General features: G+C 43.2%; 1 protein-coding gene across 1 annotated transcript; it reads left to right on the top strand.

Annotated features, from left to right (window-relative positions):
- Positions 1 to 26,060, top strand: LOC116945755 (centrosomal protein of 89 kDa-like). The gene is made up of 23 exons (XM_032960277.2): positions 1 to 168; positions 2,759 to 2,868; positions 3,815 to 3,961; positions 4,418 to 4,476; positions 5,194 to 5,315; positions 6,221 to 6,299; positions 6,737 to 6,762; positions 6,944 to 6,980; positions 7,518 to 7,636; positions 9,374 to 9,427; positions 10,491 to 10,574; positions 11,123 to 11,186; positions 12,631 to 12,749; positions 13,529 to 13,579; positions 13,828 to 13,911; positions 14,089 to 14,201; positions 15,839 to 15,966; positions 16,512 to 16,671; positions 16,910 to 17,077; positions 17,591 to 17,732; positions 18,317 to 18,406; positions 19,950 to 20,119; positions 21,420 to 26,060. Exons 1-23 carry the CDS (start codon positions 1 to 3, stop codon positions 21,550 to 21,552), a joined length of 2,427 nt encoding a protein of 808 aa, XP_032816168.1. The 3' UTR covers positions 21,553 to 26,060.
- The last annotated feature ends 685 nt before the right edge of the window (positions 26,061 to 26,745 follow it).

Genomic DNA, 26,745 nt, shown 5'->3' with positions numbered 1-26,745 from the left:
ATGGCAACCAGGTACGCTCGTTACGGGGCTACGCATTCATTCATTCGTTCCTTCGTGGCGTTTCGTTCGCGATGGGACGACGACGACTGCGCGACTCGTTCGCTTCGCGTCCGTCTGGTTCGTAAGACGCTCGCCATGTTCTCCAAGGACAAAAGCAAGTGGGAGTTTGTAAGTCGCGTGCGGTTGTCAATGCGTTGATTATCGCTCGTCGTTGTCGTTGTTGTTGTTTACACATTCGCCGCGAAATTAACGTTCGCGCTGCGTTTACTTTCATTTCATTCGGTTAGAGAGAGAGAGTTGAAAAAACCCCCCCACAAACTTGTGCGAAGTCAGCAGTTGTTTGTCCCGTGGAAGGTCTGACTCGTCACTTGTCGAAATGTGGAATCATCTTCTTTGGTTCTTTCGGTAAAGTCACGTAGAATGAGAATAAAATAATAAATTGATAAAATAAAATAACACAATAATATTCTCACGACGTTTCGGCCACAACACAAGCGGCCTTCACGCTTTTCAGGTGAAAGGACGAGACGGCCTTCATCAGGCCGCTTGTGTTGTGGCCGAAACGTCGTGAGAATATTATTGTGTTATTTTATTTTATCAATGTATTATTTTATTCTCATTCTACGTGACTTTACCGAAAGAACCAAAGAAGATGAATCCTTGCAGTCACGAAAGCTTTAAATCGAAACGTGGAATGTCCGTCAGCGATGGATGATGAGCTATTGAGCGTTGAGGCACCGTCATTTGTTGACGTGACGCTCTTCGTGACACGAATTGAGCTTTTATGTTTTATTTTTGTATCGCAGTGTAGGAACAACAGTGCCTTTTAATTAGTCAATTATTCACGCTTTTCAGTCGCGGGAAAATTTGACCTATAACGTGAGCGATTAAAACCGCATTCTGAGAGCCCACGGTCCTTTAACCTCGTTCGTTTGCACAATAGTTGATGTTATGCCGTACTGTAGTGCTGTGCTCACGTCTTTTAAGGATGAATATGCCCAAGCCTTAGGGGCCGTCCATAAATGACGTCACGCACCTGGGGGTGTTTGAGAAATGTGACGTCACATCACAATGCGCAACTTTAAATAAATATAGACAACACGTTCTACTTAATTAAATAGACTTTTTAATAAATGTTTTCTCCTACAACATCAGAGTGCAGCGCCACATTAAATACGCACTACAGTGACAATAGTTTAAAGCGATTTGAAGCATGTTTTATTTTTTTTGGGGGGGGGGCAGAGCTTTGTGACGTCATATTTGAGGGGGGTCTGACTTTTTGTAACGCCGTGTGACGAGGGGGGGCGGGTGAAAAATCCAAAATCGCGTGACGTCATTTATGGACGGCCCCTTAGCCCTCTTTACACTTCACTGACGATTTGGGTGGAAACCTACCGTTGTGAATACGACTATTGGGAAACACTCAGTAAACAAAGTTGAGAAAGGTATCGCTGAGTACACACAGAATGATGCCACCACGCCCCAGCATCGCTTTCTTCAAGGTTGTCTTGTGGGTTTAAAATATTTACCCATCATCCAAGGTCTGCTCTTGCACCATCTATCTCACCATGGCATCTGTCTTTAAGTCTTCTCCTTGGAAGCCATCCTCTGGGTGTCACTCAAGTGCCAGCCTTGGTAACCTGTCATGTCCTGCTCCACCATTGCGCACATGCCTCACCCATATGTAACTTGAGTACAGTGATACACGTGTGTACCAGGGACGTGCGGTCAGGGGAGACAGAGCCTCACCTGTCATACTCCCAATGAAAATAGTTGTTACAAAAAGTAAAAAAAAGAGAATAATAAAATAAAATAATTATTAAGATTTTTTTCCCACTGATCTGTGTTATCAATGTCATTTCTGCTCGATTCCAATAATTTTTATAGTCAAAATCGCCAAATTTGCGGAGCTCCGCTGCAAATACAGGAAGAGACGAGAGGTGAGGCAGCGGCGAGCTCAGCCTCCCCTCTGATTGCGCAACCCCTCAGTAACTGGATGGAGCGTGGGCAGTAAGCGCGTGCCTGTTACTATCTCAGTATGTCACCAATGTAATGTTCGTAGACCCCTTCATTTCATGTCCTCGCCTTCCATACTCCAGGTAACTTATTTCACGTATGTGTATAATGATATTTAGGCTCGCTCGTCTCGTCATGAAACTGCAATGAAAAAGCACCAGAGGAGGCAGCTGTCGCATCTGCCTCACTGAGGAGGACGTGTCTAACACGCCCCCCTCCGTGAGGCCACGCCCCCTCCGCGAGGCCACGCCCCCTCCGTGAGACCACCCCCCCCCCCTCAGTGTGTGAATCTGGCTCTGACACTAGCCAGTGCCTCCCCAGCCATTGACCTCTCCGCACGTCACTGGTGTGTACATGTACAGCCTTTTTGTCAATCCACTGCTGGATGAGTACCTCCCCACACTGCGCGTGTCGTTGGGGTAGGCAGGGAGTATAATACAGTCCAACAATGGTGAATGCTGATAGTGTAGTCCTGCAACAGCCTAACAACACCTGTTCTATGCATGGTGGTCACCTGTCGAAGGACCATCTAAGCTCAACCCTGCTTCGCTTCTGAGGTTTAATGAGATCGGGAATATTCTGGGTGACTGGGTCATAGGCAATACATGATGAGTCAAAGACAGGCATCGTATTCCTTCTGTTACTTCCAGAAACGTAATATATCCGTGACAGCTTGGGGATACCTTTATCCGGCAATGTGTTGAACATAGCTGACAATGATGATTCCTTCTGTTACTTCCAGAAACATGTCTGTGCTGGGCTTGGTCCAGCACTCACGCTGGCTCCTCTCCCGGCCGTGCCCATCTCGCCGTCCCCACGCGTCCCAGAGAACATTCTTCGCCGCAAACCCCGGTACAACATGGCCAGCATTGAGGGCACACGAGCAGGGCACTTCTTGATGGCATTTAGTAACCGCACATTCATGGTGGTTCATGCAGCAGAATATGGGATTTGCCAGGGCTTCATTTCACATTGAACATTTTCTAAAGTGGACATTTAGACAGAACTGTGGTGGCCTGTAAGTAGCCACAGCCATATCGAAAGGTATACCGGATATGGTGTGCTGGGTGTGGAAATATCTTCCGCATGGCTCACTCAAATCGACTAGGCTGATATTAATCCCTAATGTGTGCACACTTTTATGGTTTACAAAACATTAAGCCATAATGCACTGGCACAATCTTTGCTTGTTCAAGAGTGTACATGCAGTTCAATTAAACACAACAAATTTACATTCTGATAAGCATGGATCCATTTTATCAGTAAACAATGTTTCAATTGTAATAAGCACTGCACAAAATGTGCATCTAAATAAAATCTAGTGTCTCCTAAATTTAATAAAATATCTTATGGTGTGTGCCCCATTAGTAATCTGAGCACACAATATTCTGTACTAAATGCCAAAAGAGTAATATGCATATAGATAACTGTACAATTTTGCTTTTTGTTCGATAAGCACATGCTAAATATATGATCTATGTAACAATATTCACCGCAGCACTGATATGAGGTCTATTTTTTTGTTGTCCTAACATCCGCATTTACATTTATTCTTACATATCACGAAGAGTACATTATAGAATGAAAATCAGTTTTAATTTATCAATCTATCAACTGTTGAATGCATGCATAATTATATTAACGTATGCTTTTTTTTACCGGAACAATATTTAAAGCAGTGGCCTATTTCAGAGCATTTGTCACGGTGGTTTTGTCGCCACCACCACCACCACCATTCAGCAGAAGATGGGCCATCCATCGCCAACTGTTAACCTGCACGGCCGTGTGTGTATCCCAGCTCTGCCCTGGCAGCGGCCGTGTTTGTGTCATCGATGACGGGCCGTGTCGTGGGCATGCCCCTGGCGAATCTGCAAAGTCAACGGCCTCGCTCCTGGTCCTTCTCGGACACGGACAGCATCGTGGAGCCGTACGGCCCTACTGGCCAGTAAGTTTGTTGCCCTTCTGATTTAGGGCTGGACCACGTGTTGCCCGGCGTGATGTTCGATGTTTCACTCCACATGCTGGGAGCTTCTTTAGGAACTGAATAGTTCCTGAGAGCGAAACGTAAAATTCGGTTTCATGGCACCTCCAGTTACAGTTTCTGAAGAAGCTTCCAGCAAATGGAGGGAAATGTCGAACATTATGCTGAGCAACATGTGATACAACGCAAGCACACATTGGAGAGCCAGATTCATGTTGAGTAGCCTTTTTTTAAACTATACTTTCAAAGCCACGGTGTTTAGACCAAATCACATAATTACAGTTTTATTGATTGTTTACAGACATTTTCAATCATTTTAAATGCAAATGTAACACATTTCCATAGTTTTCATTCCCATAAACAGGCATATCAAAATGTCCACTTTGATACAGTGTCTGCTCTTTTCATATGTTTCCAAAGATACCTGGACAGAGTTGAAGTTCCACTTTCTGATGGCGAGGAGACGTCCAGAAGTCAAGGTGCTTCAGCACAAAACACGTTTTGTACATGATCACCAAAACTACTAACTGAAATGTGACACGCACATGCTCTGGTCGGGAGCTGTCTGGGTGGAGGAATCCGATGAGCTATGAAGCTCTTTTTCACAAATGTCCAGTAGGGACTTGCAATCCAGAGGTTGCTGATTCGGTCACATAGCTCAGATCATATACAAAAAATCGTGTTCTAAACCAATATAATACTGACAATTACAGTTCATTAACTCAATATTCATATCATAAAACTTCACAATGGTAAAATAAATATGTGTTCGTAAATTAATTCATGACCTCTGCAGCTGCCATTAATTTTAATGTTCCACAGTGATAAAAAAGTAACGCTCGATTTGCAAGTCGTATTGTAACTCGTGTAGTAATTTACATTAAAAAAACACCATCTGCCAATCAGGACATAACCTCATGTTGCTTGAGTCACGTGGGCTCAGTCAAAGTATCCCATGGCATTCTGATTTTTGTAGTAAAAATCAGGTTGAACTGATGATAAACAGAACTGATGATATACCCTTACAAGGCATCGCAATTTAATAATTTAGAATTGTACTTATGCGTCGGGTTTAACGTCTTCTCTTCAGGATAGTGCAAGAAGGCAAATTACAGATGTGCGTCTTTGGAGTCATTGTGCGCAGAGGCATCATTTGATTCACGAGAATGTGCCCTTTTACATTTGTGTTACAACAGCAGTGGAGTCTCGTGCAGAGACAATGTCTCCAGACGTCGACTCACAAGGCAACCTGGGAGAGAGCTCAGCCATCCGCCAGGATTTGTCAGAGATGTACGCCCGGCCGAACAAGAATAAGCATGTACGTGCCAACGACCAGCACGTCTGAGCATTAATTCCTTCACAAGATTATAGAAAGCATTATTAAAGGAAAACACAAACCATAAATAGATAAAGAAGCAGTCAACACCTTCGCATATCTGCCCCTCCACATTTTACACATCTCATCAGCCACATGGCCTTCTGGGAATGCATAATTTCAACAACATCGGTCCAATTCCTGTTCTCTAGAAGCTCACCTTTGTGAACTAGTGTTACACATACCATATATTTATTTTGTTTATTCAAGTTTGAGTCTCCACGATAGAGGAGATTCATAGCAGAGGGAGCAGTGGTGCAACGGTTGGTGCACTGCGCTATGGACTGGCCACCTGAGTTCGATTCTCAGCCACAGGTGTCATCAGTGATGAGTGATATCTGAACCAATCCTGGGCCCTAGTTTCTTCCTTTAACCTTTTTTAAGGCAGTTTTAGTGAAGTTCATGACTTATTAAAGTTGGTCCACACTTTAGGGATATTAACCAAAAATGGCACAAAGGAAGAAAAAATAAGTTTAAATCTTTTAGTTTCCCTGTACCATTCTCAACATTCATATCAGTCTATAGCTGGCTATGAATTGCTGATGAGCCCTTATGAAGGTGAAACTATAATGGTAGCTCTATTGTGTTCTTTGGGCCTTTCGGTAAAGTCACGTAGATAGGTTCAAATTAATAAAAAGGAGGATGACGATTGCTTTGTGTTGTGATGGAAACGTCGAATTTTATTTTATTTGTATTAATTTGAACCAATCTACGTGACTTTACCGAAAGACCCAAATAATTTTAATTCCTGTAGTCACGAAAGCTTTAAGTCCAGCTCTATTGTGCTTACATATATATAATCTCGTTAATCAGTCTGATTTCTTCAATTACTCTGTTGCTGCTTGCAGGCTGAGGTTGCAGAAGTGACAGAAGCCATTTCAAGTGAAGGGCATTCAAACACTCAGCAGGCACAGAAACCCAAAAAGAGTAAGGTTGCACACCAACACAGCCATACTTTGTGTTGTTCTTGGTGGCTTTGTGGTACATTTACATAGTGTTAGTTAATAGTCATAGTCTGCCGAGGTGACCAATGGTTGTATTATATGACTCCCAGTTGAAAGTTTGCAAATAAAAACATCTCTCTCAGACATCTGCTCAACCCACCATATCTCATGGATAGCTCAAATGAGTACCACGTTACGGCTAAGCCAACAGTGTTCTTCCAATGGAGACCGGCTCTTGCCATGGTAATGAGGAATTCGACGACTGTCTTAGGATCATCAGCAAAGATGAGCACAGCTCAATGCTCATGTGGAAACACTTTGAGGTTAAACGCATAATCTGTTTCAATGTCATATTCTTGTAAGTGTACGCATGCAGTCATTTGTGTATTAATTTTATAAATGTTTCTCTTTCTGTAACAGAGCGACAGCCCGAAATGAATCCAAAGGTGTGATATGCTGCCACAATTTAACATTCTTGAATTTGCTGTAACGACTCAAGACCTGTGCATATTAATGTCAATTAAACTAGGGGTTGCGATTGAAGTTGGACATGATCACGTGAAACTATAATGGTAGCTAAGCTGTGTGTGTTGTGAGTAATCTTGATATTTTTGGAATGATCCTCAGGTGACTGTGAACACACCAAGGGATGAGGAACGTCCAGGTAAAAGCAAGCAGTAGCTCACTCACAACATGGGCACAGTTCAGAGGACTTAACAAAACATGCAGGCATGTGTTTGTGGCACAAACCTACACCTCAAAATATGTACATTGACATTTACGGCTCTGTGTTCATTCACCACTGGATGGGAGCCTCCCTGTGGCAATGTGGATTATGGCGGTTATTAGACCACCTTGGTTTAGTGTGTTGCAAATGGCACTGGTGTGATTTGTATCATGGGCATACATGCCTCATCTGCCATGCGTGTGCTGCTAAACTCTGGAGCTCATTGCCCACCTCTACCCACACAGTTATGATTTGCAAACGAAAGTTGACCACTGTTTATCCATGTGGACCACTTGCCACTCTCAGAACTTATTTTCTGACGTTGCTCTCTTCACATTGGGCCTAGAGTTCCTTGAGCCTCCGTGATATTAAAGCTGTAGAGGACATCTGAGTGGTGAAACCTCACAATCTTCTGTAGGTTTCCGTGTTTTTTCGTCACGGCTGACTACGTGTCTGTTTGCCTGCGGTCGCCAGCGGATGCGCTCAGTGGCTCTGTCCCAGACGACGTGGCCACTCTGAAGGGGATGGTGTACAGGCTCAACGTGCTGCTCAGTCGCTACCAAGCAACCTTCCGCCCTCTGACAAAAGAAGAGGTAACCCCCCTTGTGTATGTACATGCTTACGACCAGGAGGAAGTGCTCACGTTAGATTTTTTTCTGAACATCTCAGCTACATTTTCCTGAATGTAGAAAAGACTTAGGTCAATTCGAGGGTCAATTATGACAATGATACTGTGTGACCCGCACAACATTGTGGGTTGTTGGCTTTTTTTATTTGTGCACACACAGTGGACATGAACAGCCTTGGTGAAGGTACTTTACACTTATGAATGTTGATGTTGGAGATATGTAGGTAAAAACAAATGAATGTGTATTTATGTATTAATGGGTATTCTAATTTAACTATGGTAATGTGTACGTGTAATCATTTTCTAGAAACAATCTCAAAATGTTAACATCTTTTGCGATCATGTGAGAAACACGTGATTTGAATATATATTATGATATTTTTTTTATTAGGTGAAGCTCAGTATATTTACCATTCACACAGGAAAATGATTGCTGAAAATCTGAAATTTAATTTTTGTATGAGAATCCTAGAAAGTCCCTGGCATGCTCATTATAACAACGTTCACTGTTAACTTCTAAAAACAACACGAAATGCTTACCCAGGAAAGTGCTTCACTCAATTCTAAGATCATTAACTCAGATACCAGGTGAAATTGACTGAGCAGGTGGTCGCTAAAATAACTACTAACCCAGTGGTGTCTCATCATTAAAGGCCGCCAGAATCAGGCACCATCAATGAAAAAATAAAACACTATACTGACCTGCACAACTGGCGTTTACAAAATGTGTGTTAATTAACGTTTCACGCGAGCTAATGTTCAATTTCAGAACGGCGGCTGCTCATAGCTGAAACTAAATCCGCCATCTCTTACGGAAACTAAAGCTATTCTTATTTTACTAGGTAAGGCCCACTGAAGTATTTCATTGGGAGCCCAGGCTATGATGTCTGTGGCATGTGTGAATGATACCAGAATATGGTCCATGAGATATGGCGGTTTAAAATGGGAAATTGTGGGGAAGGAAAAGAGGAAGGATGGGGTGGCATGAATTGCTACACTGAGAACAAGAAATGTTTTTTTTTTATAGCCTACAGAGGGAGTTTGTTTGAAGAAGTATTACATTTTATTGGGGAGTGACGCTGAGCGGGAGTTTAAATGGATGGAAACCATAATCCCATTTTATTTAAGTGAATGAGAGTAGGGATAACTTACAGCCTTTGTTCACTATTGGATGAAGGCCTTCCCACTTTGTCTCAGTCATGGGGGTTGTTTGACCATACCTCACGTCATTGGTCAATGCAGGTTGGTGAATGGATGTGGAGCCCAGGACTGGTGCAGAAATCACTCACCACTGATGTTAGCCAGGAATTGAACTCGGTTAGTCGATTTCGTATCAGGGTACACTAACCACTGCGTCACAACTCCCTTGCTTATTGAAGTTACTGTGGCTTAAATGTTCTACGGATGCTCGACTGAAATAATGTGTTAGTTCACACGGACAATAATGGAAGTTCATGAATCTTCCAGGTGTACACAAATTAGTCCTCCTGGCCATTCCGTTAAATCTATGCAACAGAACTTGATGATTCCATGATAGGGGGACACGTGTGCATGCTGGAAAGCATGTTTCTCAGCTACTTGCCTAGCTAGGAATGTGGAATTGTGTCCACCTGCTCAGGCCCGTGGGGCATGCTACACTTTGAGCTTTCCTGCTGTGATTCATCACAGGGACATACGTTGTCCTTTTCCTTTAATCCCACAGAGGAAGAAGAAGGCAAATGGATTATGCTTCAAAGGGCCCCTCCCTCCATGGCTGGTAATCCTGTGGGCCGTTACCCATGCCTTTTTCATTGTTTCTCACAACCTGGCTTCAAGACGGTTCCATTCTAAATGGAAGTTATACAGCCTATCATCTTTTTCCAGTCGAAAGGTTCATTGGTTGTTTTGCAGTACAGTGTTGTGCCAATGAGTCTGCCACCGAGATGGAAAACTGCCTTCTTTTTTAAACTATAGCTACTTTTAGCGTCATGTCTTTGTGCTTATGTGGTAATTTCTGATGGGATATATTGATAATTGCAAACAATGTTTTTATATTGTGGATAAGAGGCTGAAATTCAAATTATCCACGTGTTTGCTTATCCAAGGAACTGTCAGCTTGTGTCATGAATAGGAGAAGATAAATACTGTACTGCAAACTTCTTAAAAACCTAGCATCAATGTATCACATATCATCTTGAAGCAGGGATAAAAACATTTAAATTAAAATAAGAACGATAGTAAAAGTAAGCACCAACTCGTTTACTCCTAAAAGTGTTGAATTGATGACTTGGAAAGAGTGCAATTCTATGACACCAACCCTGCCTCCACACACTTACGTGTCTATGCGTGAATACTTCATTTAGATGAGGTCATTAGGACATGAGTATCAGAATGAGGCTAACAGCAGGTTGTTATGACTTATTTTCATAGCTTGTACTTGAGATAGCTTGGGTCATATTCACATGTTGCAAAATAAATCACCTGTGGCGATTTGCCGCATTGTTGGTACGTGGAGAAATTGGAACGTCTCCCCCAATTATCAGCTGAAAAGGTACCTCAGCTAAAACATGAATAAAATACCATATTTTATTTACCAGGTACAATCCACTGAGCCATTATCTCTTTTGCACAGGTAAGCTGGCCACACATGATAGCTCATCGAAGTGGCTTATGCCATATGTGGGAATTTAGAGTGTAGTAGTTATGGTGCCAGTGAGGAGAACAGGTGGGAGAGGTTAAAGAGGGGTTGGCCCGGTCCTAGCTGGAGTCTTCTTCAACCGGTTAGGCCCAGGTTTTATGCTACAACGAGTTTCCTTGCCTCGAGCATCTGTCCTGTGCAGGTGGACGTGCAGCACATGCCCCCTCTTCTGCTGGAGTATGACAAGGAGCTTCAACAGAAGGAAGAGATGATACGCAATTACGAGGTACAGCTGATATGTACACTATATGGACAACCTTCTGAAAATCACATGATTGCTATAGCCCAATGGGTACGTGTAAATATTGTGCATTTTGTGATGCAAATATGACAATTGGAAAACATTTAGAGCTTAGTTTACTGACGATAAGATCTGTAAATTGGGTTCACATCTTATAACGTACAATATATTCAAACAAGTGCAATAATTGTGATAAAAAGTATGTTACGTATGCTAGTTATTACTTATCCAACGGTGTATATTTTAAACAGTGCAATATATAATCCAAAGGCAGGGCTTTTGTTACTTATCCACTGGGATCATTGCTCAAAACTAATTCTTGGTGAACTTCTTCAACCATGCTTAGTGTGTTCTGCACTCATCAGATGCCAGTGATGCACCCTATAGATATGCCAAATAACAACACACTTTAATAACGGAGAGCCATTTTGTTAAATGACAGTCTCTTCCACCACAAAGTTCTTCTCCTTCCAAGATTATTGCCCATTCGGCCACCTCATTCTCTGTGAATGATTCGAGCCATCTGTTTGCAGGAGGAACTGCATGCCCTGCGGGAACAGATGAAGGGGAACAGAAGGGTCGCAGGAAGAGGAGTTGGTAATGAGCGTTTGACTTCATCGCAATGGCAGCAACACACACACCATGACACAAGTCCTGAATGCTATGCTCGTTGTTGATCAGGGGAGAGGTGGCACAGTGGTTAGTACGCTGTGCTATAAACTTGACAACATGAGTTTGATTTTCGGCCATGGCTAATATCGGTGGCAAATGATACCTGAATCAGTCTTGGCTCCCCCTGTTTTGCTGTACTGATACAGCATGGGGAAGCCCACAATGAATGCCTGTATGTTTTTAATTATTTTGTTATGAATCAAATGCCTTGTATCAATTGATCCAGCGTGCTTGATTCCCGCTTGCAATTTGTGAGTTTTAATCACATTTAAAGTTTGATTCAGCCCATCATCCTCCTGCAGTCGATAAAATAAGTATAACTTTCTGGGGCATCAACAGCATTTGTCCCGTAGGGAAACCGGCCCCGTATATATGTGGAATGTTTACCATTCAGGAGGAGCACTGCCCAATGCTTATTGAACCATAGCCACAGCTTCAATATGATTTTATAGAAGGGACATTGTGCAATAATCCAAATCTAGGATCCTCATGATAAATAATCTTGAGACTCAATGAGTCCTAAGATACATATATAAAAACAACCTACTCTATATATCAGTGTTTCAACCATTGCTTGTTAATGATACAAGTGGATTTATTATTGACTGTGTTTTGTACTCCGTTGCCATTGCAGTTCCTGAAATATTCCCTTGTTTTGATTGTCTAAAATATACATAAAAGGGGCAACTTGTAATTGATCACCAGAATTTTTCAGAACCAATTATTACCCACCAGAGGCGCAAAAGCTTGCGCATCTCACCTTCATACATGCTGCTTTCTGGGCTAAGGACTGGCAGTCCCCTGCACATTGTGCGTCTCGCTTGATTGCTCACGGCTTGAGTGGGAATCTGCACAGGCGTGGGCCATTCACACTGGGTAGATATGATCAAGTACTCTTTTCGACTTGAACTGAGAAGGGCGTGCAGTTTGTGTACAACAGGTGTCGGATGCTTGAGGGCATATCTCCTATGGAGGAGGCTCGTGAAGGACGCTTCTGGGCAGTTGGATGCACTCGCCTTCCAGCAATAAAGGAGGGCAGAGGAGCGACGCTCACAACAACAGCAGAAAGTTGACACAGTAGGGGGCACAGGTGGTGCATCTGCCAGTCATCTCAGTAAGTCAACCCATGGCAGCTGGGTCTGTCCTGTAACCTCCTGCCAGCAGCGAGCCTTCGACACTTCACGTGGCCTCGAAGTGCACCTGGCCTGGCACAGGCACCATGGTGACATCACCGCCACTTAGTGGTGAATGGCGGCTGTTGGTGCTCTATAGGCGTGCTTGCCTGAGCAAGGAGACCTGCTCGTTCCTTTGTCAATTCCCACACGCGTGCTCGGCACTAACAGCTTGCCTATGGATATGCCGTCGGCAGGCGAGGAGTCGAATGACCGTGCCCAGGAGGAGGTGGTCTCCCTGAATGAGATGGTGCGCAGGCTGAACGTGCTGTTGAGCCGCTACCAGGCCACATTCCGCCCTCTCACGAGAGACGAGGTGACCCTTTGGCTCATTTGCCAATCTGGAATTTCCATCGCTGGCCATAAAACGTCCACGCGCTTATTTGAGCATAGAGACCCTTTGACTTGCTTGGCTAATCTAATAATGTGCCGCTGTATGACTAACATCTAGTAAACAGAATAGATAGTGTACTCGTGTTTATCTTGTACAAATTGCCTTTCATAAACTGCGGTCAATATTAATGTATTTGCTCTGGCAGCAACTCGCGTGCGATCCCTCCACCGTGGCCGTGTACACAGCAAGGCGCCCGTGTACACAGGGCCGCGCCACTTTGAGTTCCCCGGCTCAAAGCTGAACGATTGACAAACACCTCGCATTGCATCAATAAGTGTGTGGTGATGTCGATGATGAAAATACATATCTTTCAGTAGGTATTTTCATTATTGATATTTTAAGTTGACAGAATGATTATATGAAAAATAGTGTAATTCATCCATCCATAAATAAGTGTCTTTATTGAGCAAACACAACAATCCAAACACTGTATGAAATGTTTTTGCTCTCCAGGTCAAGTGGTGCGTTCTCAAATAAAACTAATTATAATTTTGATAGGAATGTTTTGCTGCTTTTTGGTATATTATTCATTCTTATACTATTTTTGGTTCTAAATTTATAAATGGAATGGAAAAACATACATTCATAGTTGTACAATTATTAAAGATCACAAATGTTGCAATCTTTAAATAATTAGAATTTTAATAATCGTTGTTGCTGTGGTGTAACCTATAATGCAATGGTGCCCTTTCATTTCACAGAATAAGACGCCAAATGTTCTGCGCTTCAAAGGACCAATCCCTCCCTGGCTGGTAATCCTTCTGCCTAGTTATTTTCTTTATAACAGAGTCCAGACCTACATTTGTAAATTAACATGACCCCCCTGAATTTTGAGGGAATGGGAGCTATTAAGATGATAAACGGACACATTTCTATACATTTCACCAATTTGGCTACAATTCTGCCATGAATTGGCAGAAGAATGATTTTCACATGTACAGAGGACAGGTTGAGTGATGTTTTATTATTTTTCCAATGTACTTGGGCTTTGTGTGTACAGGTGGATGTGAGGACGCTTTCTCCTCTCATCCTGGAGTATGACATTGTCCTTCAAGAGAAGGAAGAAATAATTTCCCTGTTCAAGGTAAAGTACTGTCTGACCACAATTAAAAGGCTCAATTAAAAATCCTGCATGTTGCTCATTCCTGTCAACTTCTTCTCTCTCATCTCACTTGGCTGTGTGCAGAGGTCTCTTCCTCAGCCGCCAGCTGCTCTCTCACAGTCGTGATTCTGTCGCCGTACCGGCTGACAATTCTTGCAGGAGGAGCTGCAGGCCCTACGCACGCGCACGGAGAAGCTGGCGGACGAGAACGAGGAGCTGCAGCTGAAGCTGCAGAAGTTGCTGGCGGAGAGCGAGGAGCGTGCTGAGGAGCGGTGAGGAGGAGGGAATCGCGAGCTCCCCCTGGTAGCAAGCTGAACCTCGGCCTGCCTTTGCTACACAAGTGGTCACTGGCCGGTGCTCATCCTGAGCCAGTTTTGTCTTCCCGCTTAGATACTCGGTTTAGTGACCCCTGAAGGATGATGAGCTGAATTTCTGATGACAATTTGAATTAAGAACGATTCCAAATGTGGGTCAAGGCTTCTGCCACTTTGCCACCTGTCCAGAAAATTACAATAACAGTATCGGAAAAATGTTGCTCACTTAAAAATTCGATTCTTCAGGTCAAATATTTTTTGTAATTTTTTTCTATATACATGATTATGTATACAGGACAGTCCTCGACTTACAAACACCTTTTTAGATAATCATCACAGGTCTGGGCCGTGAGTAGAAATCCAACTACGGTCGCCAGGTTTGTAGCGCCGCGCGCAAACTGCTACACTACTTTTACACACACACTTGTCGCGCATGCACACACACACACAAACACTCAATCCCTGCGAGGCTGACTCATTACATCTCACGGAGTATCCATCCGCTGAACAAAATGTTTCCGCAGTTCAGTTTGCAAGTGAGAGTGCGCGTTTTGTGTAACAAAAAAATATATTTCATGGAAGCCGGTTTGTAAGTGCAGGTGTTTGTAAGTTAGGTGTTTGGGCAACATGCGTAGGACCAATTCCTTTTAAGTTCCAGGTTGCAAAGCACTGGGTATTAGAGGCATAATTTATGAACACCTGACTGGATAAAAATACTCATAGATAATACAGGTTTTTTGGGTCAGATCACGTAAATATATAAATGTCTTGTTAAACCCGCCACCACCCGACACCGCCAATTAGTAAGGTTTGTCACGTAAGCAGAACGTGCCAATTCGTTACTAGCACAGCACACCGGTGTGTTGGAGAGTAAATCCACAACATTTACAATCTGAGTACGACGTTTCACCAGTAATTACAACCAGCGTCATCAGGCGACAGCCAGATTTGTGGAGAAATCCTTTTTCATTCCTTAAATAGAGGGATAGATGTAAAGTCGTCACTTGTGAGCCCTTCTTGTGCGAAGGCCAGAGTTCGGCGGGGGGTTAATGAATGCATATACATTAAAAATGGGTATCTATTACCTGTTGGGTTATTCATATGGTAATCATGAATGTACATTATGCATGCACATTATACATGCACGTTGTTCTTGTACATCATGTTGTTTGTGTGCACGGAAATAGCTAGCACTCCCTCCTCTTATTGTCTGCTCACAGGTCATCCCCATCGACGTATGGTGACCTGTATAGGCATTCAGTTAAACTGTATTACTTCCAAGCCTGTAACTATCCGAACGGTTACAATTATTTTTATTTCTCTCAATTTAGATCGATTCTCTAATTAGTCTTGGCCAGTAGTAACTAGTTTTGCACAGAACTTCAACGTTACTAAAAGTACTCTTTTTTGCCAATACACCTATGCGTTTATATAATGTTTAACTGTATACACAACCAAACACCCTAATCGCTTACAATGCCAATTTGTTTCCTGGACAAGATTTGGTCTCGGGAGACGGGAGTGAAACTCACGCGAGGGCTCGGAGGGTGGCGGTGAGTTTCACGCCGCTGTGACGGGTTGTGACCCCGTGACAGGCGGCTCATGCGGGAGCAGGCCCAGCTGGTGGTGGAGGAGAACAAGGTGCTGCTCGACCAGCTCGGCCTGCAGCGGAGAGCCCACGGGGAGGCGTGCGAGGACACACGCCGCAAGCACGAGAGCGCAAGTAAACGCAGCAAGCCCCTCGTCCGTCAACGGGAGGCGGTGGGGGGTGGGGAGGTTACGTTCTTGCAGATAGCCGCAATCGGCAAATCCGCGATCCGCAGACTCAAAAAGAAATGGGATGATGAGGGTTTGGTTCATGGTTCGTAATACGACGCCCCACCCCCTCCTTTTGTTTTATGTTACACTACATCAACCAAAACATTAAACGGGAAGTATTTTGAATGTAAAATATGATTGATATTTTCCCGCGTAAATACATAGAATTTAAAACATTAATGTAATGTACAATACTGTACACATGAGACCTCCATCATCACCTCTCACGATCCTGCGATGTAATATTTCACCCAGCACCTGTACATGAACTCATCTTATTCCTCAATCTCCTTCGCTGACGCCTTCTCCGACGCCTACCATTCCTTGGCTGCCACTCTGTCAAGCCTTACACACGTTTTCTGGTTGCCATGTTAAACCCCAGCTCTGCGATCCATGCAGTAATACAGACCTTCCTCTAGTGACGAACTGCTGTGCTGGCGCGATCTCCAGTGGGCGAGATGACGCGGCTCTTGGTGGCCAAGCAGGACGAGAGGGATGCGCTGGAGCAGGATCTGGCGAGCGAGCGGCGCTTGCGGGCCCAGCTCACCGAGCGACTCGCCGGCCGCATCAGCAAGGAGGAGCACGAGCACCTGGTCGCCTCCCTCACGCGGTACGCGGTGGGCGCGAGGAGGGGGCGGACAGCGGGACAAACCGACGGGGGCATAGGCAGCGCCGTCTCTACCTCCGCGCATCGCACGTCGTCAATTACCGATGCCGCACCTCCCATCTTACAAGCGTGCACGGAAACCCGCCGTGGTCGCGTCGCGCGGACACCCCATGACCACACCACTAGCGTCGAGCTGTCCCACTGGTGGGCTCGAGTGAGCTGCGGTTGCAATTTGTTACAGAGAGCTCAAGGAGGAGGTGGACCGGCACATGGCTGACGAGCAGCTGCTGAAGGAGCGGCTCGTGGAGGCTCAGGCCGAGGCGCGCAGACAGACGCTGGACAATGCCGAGCTGTCTGCCGACAATAAAGAGCTGACCAATGAGCTCAACCTGATCAAGAAGAACTTGAGGTGTGACAGCTCTGTGACCTTTCATAGGGGGCTAATGTGCAGTACATGCCAGTGTGAAGTACATGTATTACCGAGAATGCAGATAAAGATAAAGTTCTAAGTGGGATCGACATCAATTGGCACAAATTTGCAGAACTGGTTAAGAGGGGGAAGCTGCTCCTGCTAGGGGTATGGAACCTCAAAGGTTGGAGGAAGAAACCACCTCTCGTGAGTGGCTGGTTGATGTGCCTTCTGCACATTCACCACGTAAACACCTGGTGAGTATGAAGACATCTGATAATCCATGGATTTTATCGTCATTATTTTAGAGAGCATTTAAATTCAAACATCTTGCGTATTATAATTGGCCCTCGTCCCGGCAACCCTGTTATGACAACACCCTCGTGCAAGTTGAAACCTACAATGGTCATACCACCACATTCTCCCGATCCCTGCCTTAACTGTACCCCAACAATAAACATAACTGTAACCCTTCTTATCTGTCTATCCGTCTCCAACACTTGCGGTGTGCAGGTCTGTGCAGCAGGCGGCGAACACGCTGACTCGGCAAGTGGAGGAAGCGCGTGATGTAGATGAGACAGCCACTCTGCACCTCTCTGCCATGGTTCGTGTGGCCAAGAATGCCCGGAGAGAAAAATCCAAAGCCAAGCGCTTGGTAAGTCGTGAGTTGCGTGTTTTTACTCTCGCGCGCTCACGATCCCTCAAAAGTCTCACTCTTTAGAATGTACCGGTGTTTTTTTTTAATTCACACATTCGCTGAGCATGGGCCCAAAGACCCGAAATGTCAAGTGGCCAGCAACAAACAGCACTATCAAAATTCGTAATAAATATGCGTTAACACATGTCCTGAATTGAGCAAGGTTAAGAGAGGTTGGGAAATTTGAGCTTGGGATTGAACTCGGATACAAGTCCTGGCAGAAGGTGGAGTGGGGTACCTAATTGGTCTGGGTTCACGTCCCCTTATCATACTGGACATCTGTGAAAAATAGCTTCATTGCTCATCGGATTCCTCGAGTCTAAATAAAGATTCAGGTCTGATTCTGATAAAGATTCTGATTCTGAAGAGTTGCAATATTTTGATTTGTATCATCGTAGACCAGTGTATTATATTGAATGTCATGGTCGTCATGGTCAACACCTTCACTGACAACACTATCACTCAGCGTGAGTCTCACTTCTACCCTAAACCAGATCCTCTTGCTCACCCACACCCGAGCAACCCCTGTGCTCTCTCGGCAGGCAAAGACCATCGCTGATGAATACCGATTGACGCTGAAGGAATTGATAAAGAGGAGCAGCGATGACGGCGAACAGCCAGAGAAGCTACAGGTGAGGGCCGGCCCACACGCACTCACTTCCGCTTGAAATCACCGCTTTTCATGTGCGTTGATTAACATCTCTCAGCACAGATTACCGTGCCGTGGGTACTACGGCCACGGTTAAGTCGATCCCTAGGGGGAGAAATGTCACCGCGTGGTTTTCACCAATCAAGGAATTTGCAAGTAATTTATGAAATATTAAAATTGGCTCATATTTTGTGCATTAAAATAAATAGCCTTTTGGAAAAAAAGTTTCATATGATTTTAATTTTATTCTGCGGAGAGTAGAGTAATGAAAAAGGGTAACCTGAGTGATTCTCAGCTAACATCAGTTACAAGTGATATCTGATCTGGTCCTGGGTCCCCCTTCACCAACCCACACTGACAGCATGGTGAAGTATGGTCAAACAACCTCCATAACTGATACAGCATGGGGAGGTCTTCATCTAACTGTGGTTTAACAAAGGACTTTAAAAAATAACACTGTGGTATATACCTGTGATTTGAAAAATTGATGTGTGCTTGCATGTAAATGATTCGTATCCAAATTATATTCTGCATACTCATCAATGAACTATTATGCACATTAAAGTTTAAAAAAACAATGTATTTGCTGCATTCCCTTCGCTTTGAATAAATTACTTTCGCTCTAAAGGTAGTGTGCACCCATAACCATGATCACACATTTCGTAGTTTCTCAGCACACACGACAACCAGCGGGGAGGGGACCACTGAAAATTTCAGCAATGTGTGATAGAGCACACACGGACCTACACAATAATGATTCTTCTATTACCACCGGTCGAGTTTAACCATGCCTTTGGCATCAAGTAGCATCACGGACACCAAACATATCTTGTGTTCGGCAACGATTATTTTAACCTTATATTTTCGGCCGTTGTATATCTGTAGGGTCACGCTTTTTTAACCCCTTCTAGCAGTGGCGTTTTATCTTTAAGTGCCAGGGATGACCTACTCATTATAAAGATTATAAACTGTAAATACTCCCCCTCCTCCCCCGTGGGCTTCTGTGCCTCACCCATATATTTGCCAACCAGACACCACTACATGTTATGAATGGTGAATTTATGAACAAACAATGTCATGCACAGAGGGAGATTTATGACTGCAACATAGTGTCTGTTGAATATCAGAATCACATTATAACGTTAGGCTGGGCAACTCAGCTTCTAATACCAAATTAGAGCACTGAGCAAGCACTGCAGAGTTTCTGTGTTCAATACAGGGCATCCAGCCAATATAAAACCGGATTCTCACGGACAATGAGTTGATTGGCTCAGCCAAATCATCAATAACTGCATGCTTGTGCAGTGATTTTAGAAGTTTAAAAGTATTTCGGGAGCTCGTGTGAGATTGCCTTCTGGGGTCTGTTCTCTGGTACAAGGCAATGCACTTCTTACTGCGAGAGCTCTGAAATGGAGATGTCTTGATCTCGTGAAATGACACCCAGAGCACATTTGGCATATAATTTGGTGGGGAAAAAGTAAAAAGGCAATTGTTACAAAACTTGTCATGTGTCTGTTTTTGTGCAGGACTCCAATAAGCAGATGTTGGTAAGCATGGAGAAGCTCTCTCAGAGTCTGACGCAGCAGGAGAGGGACACGGCAGATAAGCGGCTGATATATGAACAGAAGATCCGCAAGCTGCAGTTTCTGCTGCAGCAGAGGCAATGTTCCCTGGATGAGGTCACGGCCCAAGAACGGTACGGACACCCTCCTGAGAAAGAGCCTCGCCATCCACAGAGGCTTTCCTGTTTATTTGTTAGACGGACAGTCCCATTTAGCCAGTTACCCAGCTATTTTGGCATGAGAGATCCACGGTGCAGTAGCAAGGAACAAGAACAAACAACGTCAGAGCGATGTGTGTGGTGAAACAGGCAACAGTGGGACAGAACGCATCTAGCTCAAGACAAAGTACCTCCTCCAAAGTACCTCCGCTGAATTACAACGAACAATCGCAATGACTCTTGTCTAAGGCTGCCTCAGTGAGTCCGGAGATTTGTTTTTCCATGATTATTTGCCTTGATTAAACCTAGCATTGCGTAGGGGTGACAATAACGTTAGAAGCCGAAATCCAACCTGCTGCACTGCTATATTCTGCCCATCTCACTGCCGAGCGTGTTTTTAATTTCACGGCGCACGATTAAATGTGCGTCACCCACCAACCCCTCCTCCAAAGCGCTGAAGTACAGGTGTGCGCTGCCACAGGTGGTATTTGCTTTATTCCAGCCACTGTGCTGATGTCCTCGGGTAGACTTGGCCTTCATTGAGCTCCCAGTGATGACGTTATGTGTTGCACTCCACATTTAAAACAAGTCTCATGGAGATCCATCATTCACATAAATATTATGTTTAGTGGTGTGTTGAGAAATAAATGCGTAAAACAAAGTCCTCCAATAACGAAATATTGTGACATTTAATTGTTAAAATTATTAATAAATGTTTGTTCTGCATTAAAAAAAAGTCCATGAAAATTATTTTCTAATTAGTAGGGACTGCCATTGGGGTGTCCAATTGAGAGTCGTGCACATAAATGCATAAGTTGCTTCTCAAAGGTACCATCTCACTTCCTTCAAACGTGCATGTGTGCCACTGCATAGCCCTCAAAACTCATTGGCTTGAGTAAACTGCATGGGAAACATCATAATAGAGTAACAGGGTCAAACAAAATCGGAATGAAGTATATTTAACTCTACTTTGGTTCTTTCGGTAAAGTCACGTAGAATGAGAATAAAATAATACATTAATAAAATAAAATAACACAATAATATTCTCACGACGTTTCGGCCACAACACAAGTGGCCTTCTTGTTGTGTCCAAAACGTCGTGAGAATTTTATTGTGTTATTTGATTAATTTATTATTTTATTCTCATTCTACGTGACTTTACCGAAAGAACCAAAGAAGATGAATCCTTGCAGTCACAAAAGCTTTAAATCGAAATGTATATTTAACTCAATAGACAAATCTCCTTGCGTAACGGCTGGCTTGCCTTCCATTGCAGACAGCTCCAAACCGACCTGGATGTAGTCTTCAAGATCAAGACCCGGGAGGATGCCCACCTCCAGAGCATTCTGTGGGACACTCTGGGCCAGGAGGCGTATGGTGACTCGCCGTCGCCCACACAGCGGAGCTAAGCATGAGCTCCGTGAGAACGCTCAAGAGCCAAAGGCCATCGTCGCCGTTGCAAATGATGTCACCACACTTCACCTTTGCTTCTTTCCTTCTGCATCGTCTACCTCTGACCTGTGACACTGTGACAGCGCCTCACCATGTAGCCCGGGCCTTCTGTTTGATCACTGGTCTCAGTGCATCCATTTGGTTACCTGAGCTCTTTCCTGCACTTTTACCCCAAATATTACTCTTCACACAGTTCTTGGCTGTCATCTCCTATTCTGAACTTCGATGGTACTTATCCGATCCTAACAGAAGATATTAAGCATCCTCTCCACATTTACCGATAAATTAAGTCCAATATTTATTTTCTAGTTACTTTGCTAAAGTCCTGCTGTTTAACCCGTACGATAACATCGACATCACTCACCCCTTACGTACCTTCAACATTTGCCTCAACATAAAATATTAAATATTGAATGTACTAAGGTGGTTTGTGTAGTAAATCAAAATATTGGTGATGACACCAATATTGGTGATGACACCAATATTTTTGCAGCATTCAAGCACCAATGATGAGTCTGCCGTTCAACACCCGTTATTGCCATGTTACGCTCAACGACAGATTGGTAACCAAGCGATGCTCCTCTTCATTACGTGTTGGGTGCTACAGCACAACAACTGGGCTGTTTCAAAAATATCAGAGATTTTATTCTAAAGTAAACTAAAAACTAAACTATTTTTTTCTTTTTGTAATAGGTTTTACCCTTTTAACTGGCACAAAACTGACACCTTTATTCAAGGCATCATGTTTGCAATAACCACAACACAAGCAGTCAAAATGCAAACAAAAGAGACAACTCTGATAATAATATGCACTGTCCTTGAATTTGATTGGTCCACACCCGAGACGGCTTTTCTTAGAGCCTAGTCTCCACTGGTGTTGGACCAGAAGACGCCAAAAGGCGTACAACTCAAAAAACAGCGCACTATCAGAGTATTGAGGGCTCGGGGCGAGCATTTACATTATGAGACCTCCTTTGCCAGTAACAAAGGAGGTCTCATAATGTAAATATTTTTTTTATTTTACCAGATAAGGCTCATAATTCGGGACAAATTATGGATCAGGGTTCATGTTAGGACACCGCTTTTGTTTAGAAAGTTAGCCATTGTGAAGAGTTTTATTAAATTGGTCTAGGTTACAATTTTAATTTAGATATGTTGCTGAATGATATACAACGTTTTAAAGCTTTCGTGACTACAGGGATTCATATTCTTGGTTCTTTTATATTTTTATTATTATTTTATTGTTTCCCTTCTACGTGACTTTACCGAAAGAACCAAGAATATGATATACAGGGTGTTAAAAAATGAGGGACCCAATTTCAAAGCAGTATATTTCACGATGGCAACATGTTACAATTACACAAAAAGTTACAAACGGTTTAATGAGCTATGGAGTTTTACTAACCATTTTATAAATGCTCTATGTGCCCTCCACCTGCTGTACGGACAACATCGAGACGATAGTTGAATTCATCCCAAACGCCTCTAAAAGTGTCTTCTTCCACTGAAGTCACCGCTGCCGTGATTCTGTTTTTGAGGTCATCCAGATTAGTCGCTAATGGTGGCACACAAAAACGTCCTTTTGTGCCACCATGCTCTTTGACATTGGCGGATCAATGCCAAAACGCCGTTGAAACGCACGCTGCACCGCAATAACGGATTCAGTCTTGCTGAACTGCAGAAGACAAAACGCCCCTTGTGTTGCAGGGTCGTCATCTTGCGAATGACTGAGGATAGGGGCTGTTTGTGCGCTGGGAGAGGCATCTAGTGGTAATCATTTGAAACTCTAAGCCCCGCCCTCTCTGTGCCCCGCCCTCTCTATGCCCCGCCCTCTCTATGCCCCGCCCTTTCAAGTGGTAAGAGTTTCATTCATGGGCGGATCGTGGTTGCAGAGATATAGCGATTTCAAATCGGGCCCATTGCTTTAAAACACCCTGTATTATTATATCTCTAAATCTAGGTCGATAAGTGTACTCGTTTATCTGAGGTCTACTTCCGTTCGTGACCAACAAAGGTCACACAAGAGAACAAGGTTACCTGACCCACAGATTAATACAAATATATTCAAAAGAAACACATTAAACTTAATTGTATTTGTGATCATTAAAAATGAATATGCTTGAATTGCACAACAATCAAAGAGAGCTGATTATCAATATTTATTAATGCTTATATATTTACGCCAAACACATTCATTGCATACCTTGCATTTTGAAATGTAAAACATCAAATTGAAGGAGAAAAATAATAAAAGTAGATTGTTACGTGCGACATTGTTTATTGTGATCAAAAATGGTTTTAATTGCAAATGAAATTGAGTCAAGTTGTTCCTTTTATTCATTTGACGTTAAAGGTTTGCGTGTAATGTGATGCACACTATGCTATGCCAATGAAATTTGGTGATTTTGCACCGGTGATTGAGAGTGATTTCATGTTCGTGTTTGTCTTTTTGCTTCACAAAATTGTTGATGTTAACTGTCATAATTGCATATCATGTTGTATGTGTGACAGTGCTTACACATATTTACAACCTAGCGCTTGTGGTTAGTAGTGACTGTTGATGTTGTTAAATGCAGTAACATTCATTGTTTCTGCCAGGAATAACTACCCATGGATATCCATGCCCCCAATAGGGTGGCCACCTCTTCAGATTTGACCCGGACAGCCCAGGAATTGGCATCTTTGTTCGGATGACTGGAATTGATTTGTACCGAGATCCAGTACCGGTATTGCGGTGAACTTTATTGAGGTAAATTTCACAGTTTTTAAAGACCAAGGCTGACTGAGAAATAACACCAGAATCACTTAAGCTTCTTTTGGTCTTCAAAACTCCAGCCACGTTTTCACTCACATGTGTATAGTAACTTTCATCCATGTTACACCAGGTGGTGCTGTTTTTATATCACTGAATTTGCAATCGGGTGCTTTCAATGTTAAATCTGGCGTGGTCGACTGAACCACTGTTCATAAAACTAGCTTCCGTCATAGAAATGTGGAATTTCCACTACTGGCACAAGTTCATCATGGAGATTAATACGGTCCCACAGTCGTATAAGCATGGAGGTATTATTACTTGAATGATAGGGAAAAAAATTACAGTAAATTTAACTGCTTTTGTCTGGAGCCAATCTATGAGGCCCCCCCCAGGAAAACCTGTCTTTTGGAAGTGTGAATAGAATTGCTGATAATGATGTTTCTCTCATTAAACTCATGCATTCATGCTCACAAAGAGCTTACACTTGACTTGGAACAAAATCAAGTGGCAGCCGTCTTTACCCCACACTTGGCTCTGCTCGAGTGTTCTCTCCTATGTGTGTCACTTTTGCTTGTCCTTCCTTGACACCCTCCAACTCAATAATAATTTGTAAAAAAAAGTAATTTCGCTGATGACTCCCCTCTGTGAGTTTTCACTGGTGAAACATTCCTTAGGCCCTTTGTAAAATGTTTGCTCTTGGTTCCCACAATTACCTGTACGCCGGCCTGGGTTGAAGTATTGTGTGAAGTGAAATACATCGACTGGCCATTACACATTCATGGCAATCAGGGGCTGCCTATATTGGGCAGCACATAGAGTAGGTATCAAACCGGTCTGTGTGGAGTTTGCGTGCCCACGTATGCACGTGTTTTTTTCCATTGTGTGTGAAATAAATACTCGGTGATGCTCTCTTTGTGTATATTTCTGGCTGCCTGATGTGAGTTTGAAGCTTCCTTAATGAAAAACTAATACAGAATAATATTAAATTACAGGCCATCACTTTGGCACTGCGGTGAAGTCACTGATTTCACTGCGATGTTTTAATATAAATGCAGTGACGTCACGAGCACCCTATAACAAGAGTGCCTGAGACTGATTTTAAAAGATGTGGTCTACCAGGTACAGGCTACGAGAGCTGTTTGCTTTTTAGGTTGTGTATTTAGACTAAAAATTGTGGAGGAAAAAAACTCAGCTGTTTGACACTGTGAGGTTACATTTCGGATGGAAGCTATTATTGGCAGATGGTGCTCACTTGCCTTGCGGTGCTAATTGGAGAGAGATATGATTGATGTAATTGCGTTTATGTGGCATTTTTAAATTTTCATCATCACATTTGTCCAGATTGTATCACCAATACTATTTGTAAATCACCCAGCGAGTGAAGTCACATTTGTGATACAAACACATCTTCTGCCACAAACGTTATCACCTCTATCGAATAAAAGTTGAATTCTAACAATTGCTGTCCTGGCAGACACGAAAAGTGTAAGCTCTGGCGTTAAAAAAAGAGATGATTACACTGTTCAGTATGACATTCAAACGCTTAAATTATTAATGTTTTGTTATTACTGCTGTTAAATGTTAATTGGTGTCTTGTATTGTTATACAGTTTTACTTGTGTGGTTTTTTTGTTAACAATAATTATTTGTGCCACGAAAAAAGTTCACTTTAAATAAATAAAATTAAGTTCATGTTTTGTGTGACGTTGCATCCCATTGACATGTGAATTAACACTACGAATCACAGCACTTCAGCAAGCGGCAGAGCCAGGCTATTAAGGGAGCCCAGATTCTACTGGAATATTTATTTGACTGTTAAAAACACGTGTGCACGGACCCATGCACACGTTGAGCGCATAGCTTACACCCAGGAGCAGACATTCTAACGCGCGCAATGTTGCACAGGTTAATGCTTTACAAATATATATAGAACTTGATTTGAAGTTTTCGTGACTGCAGGAAACCATACTCCTTGGTTCTTTCGGTAAAGTCACGTGGGTAGAAAAATAATAGATCGCGACGTTTCGATAGCAACATCGTCCTCAGGTGAAACGATACAGCAGGCAGTCTGCTGGGGCAAGAGAAAATGCCTCTTGCCTCAGCAGTCCGCCTTCTGTATTGTTTCACCTGATGACGATTGCTTGTGTTGCTATCGAAACGTCGTGATCTATTATTTTTCTACCCACGTGACTTTACCGAAATAACCAAGGAGTATATATACAACTTGAAAGGTATTTCATTAATCTTTCAGAAAAAATATATGATCCTCTGCACAATGACATTGGTAATGCGTGTGCTAAATGGTTTTACTGCAGGACTTTGTATTTGTTTAAAAAATATCAACAACACTTTTCCACGCTGGAAGGCACAGTATATTTACATTTCTGACAGACGGA

The sequence above is a fragment of the Petromyzon marinus genome, chromosome 25, assembly GCF_048934315.1.
Source record: "Petromyzon marinus isolate PM22_M1 ecotype Great Lakes invasive population chromosome 25, UKy_Petmar_22M1.pri1.0, whole genome shotgun sequence".
Taxonomy (NCBI): Eukaryota; Metazoa; Chordata; class Hyperoartia; order Petromyzontiformes; family Petromyzontidae; genus Petromyzon; species Petromyzon marinus.
This window is presented reverse-complemented; position numbering and strand designations above follow the sequence as displayed.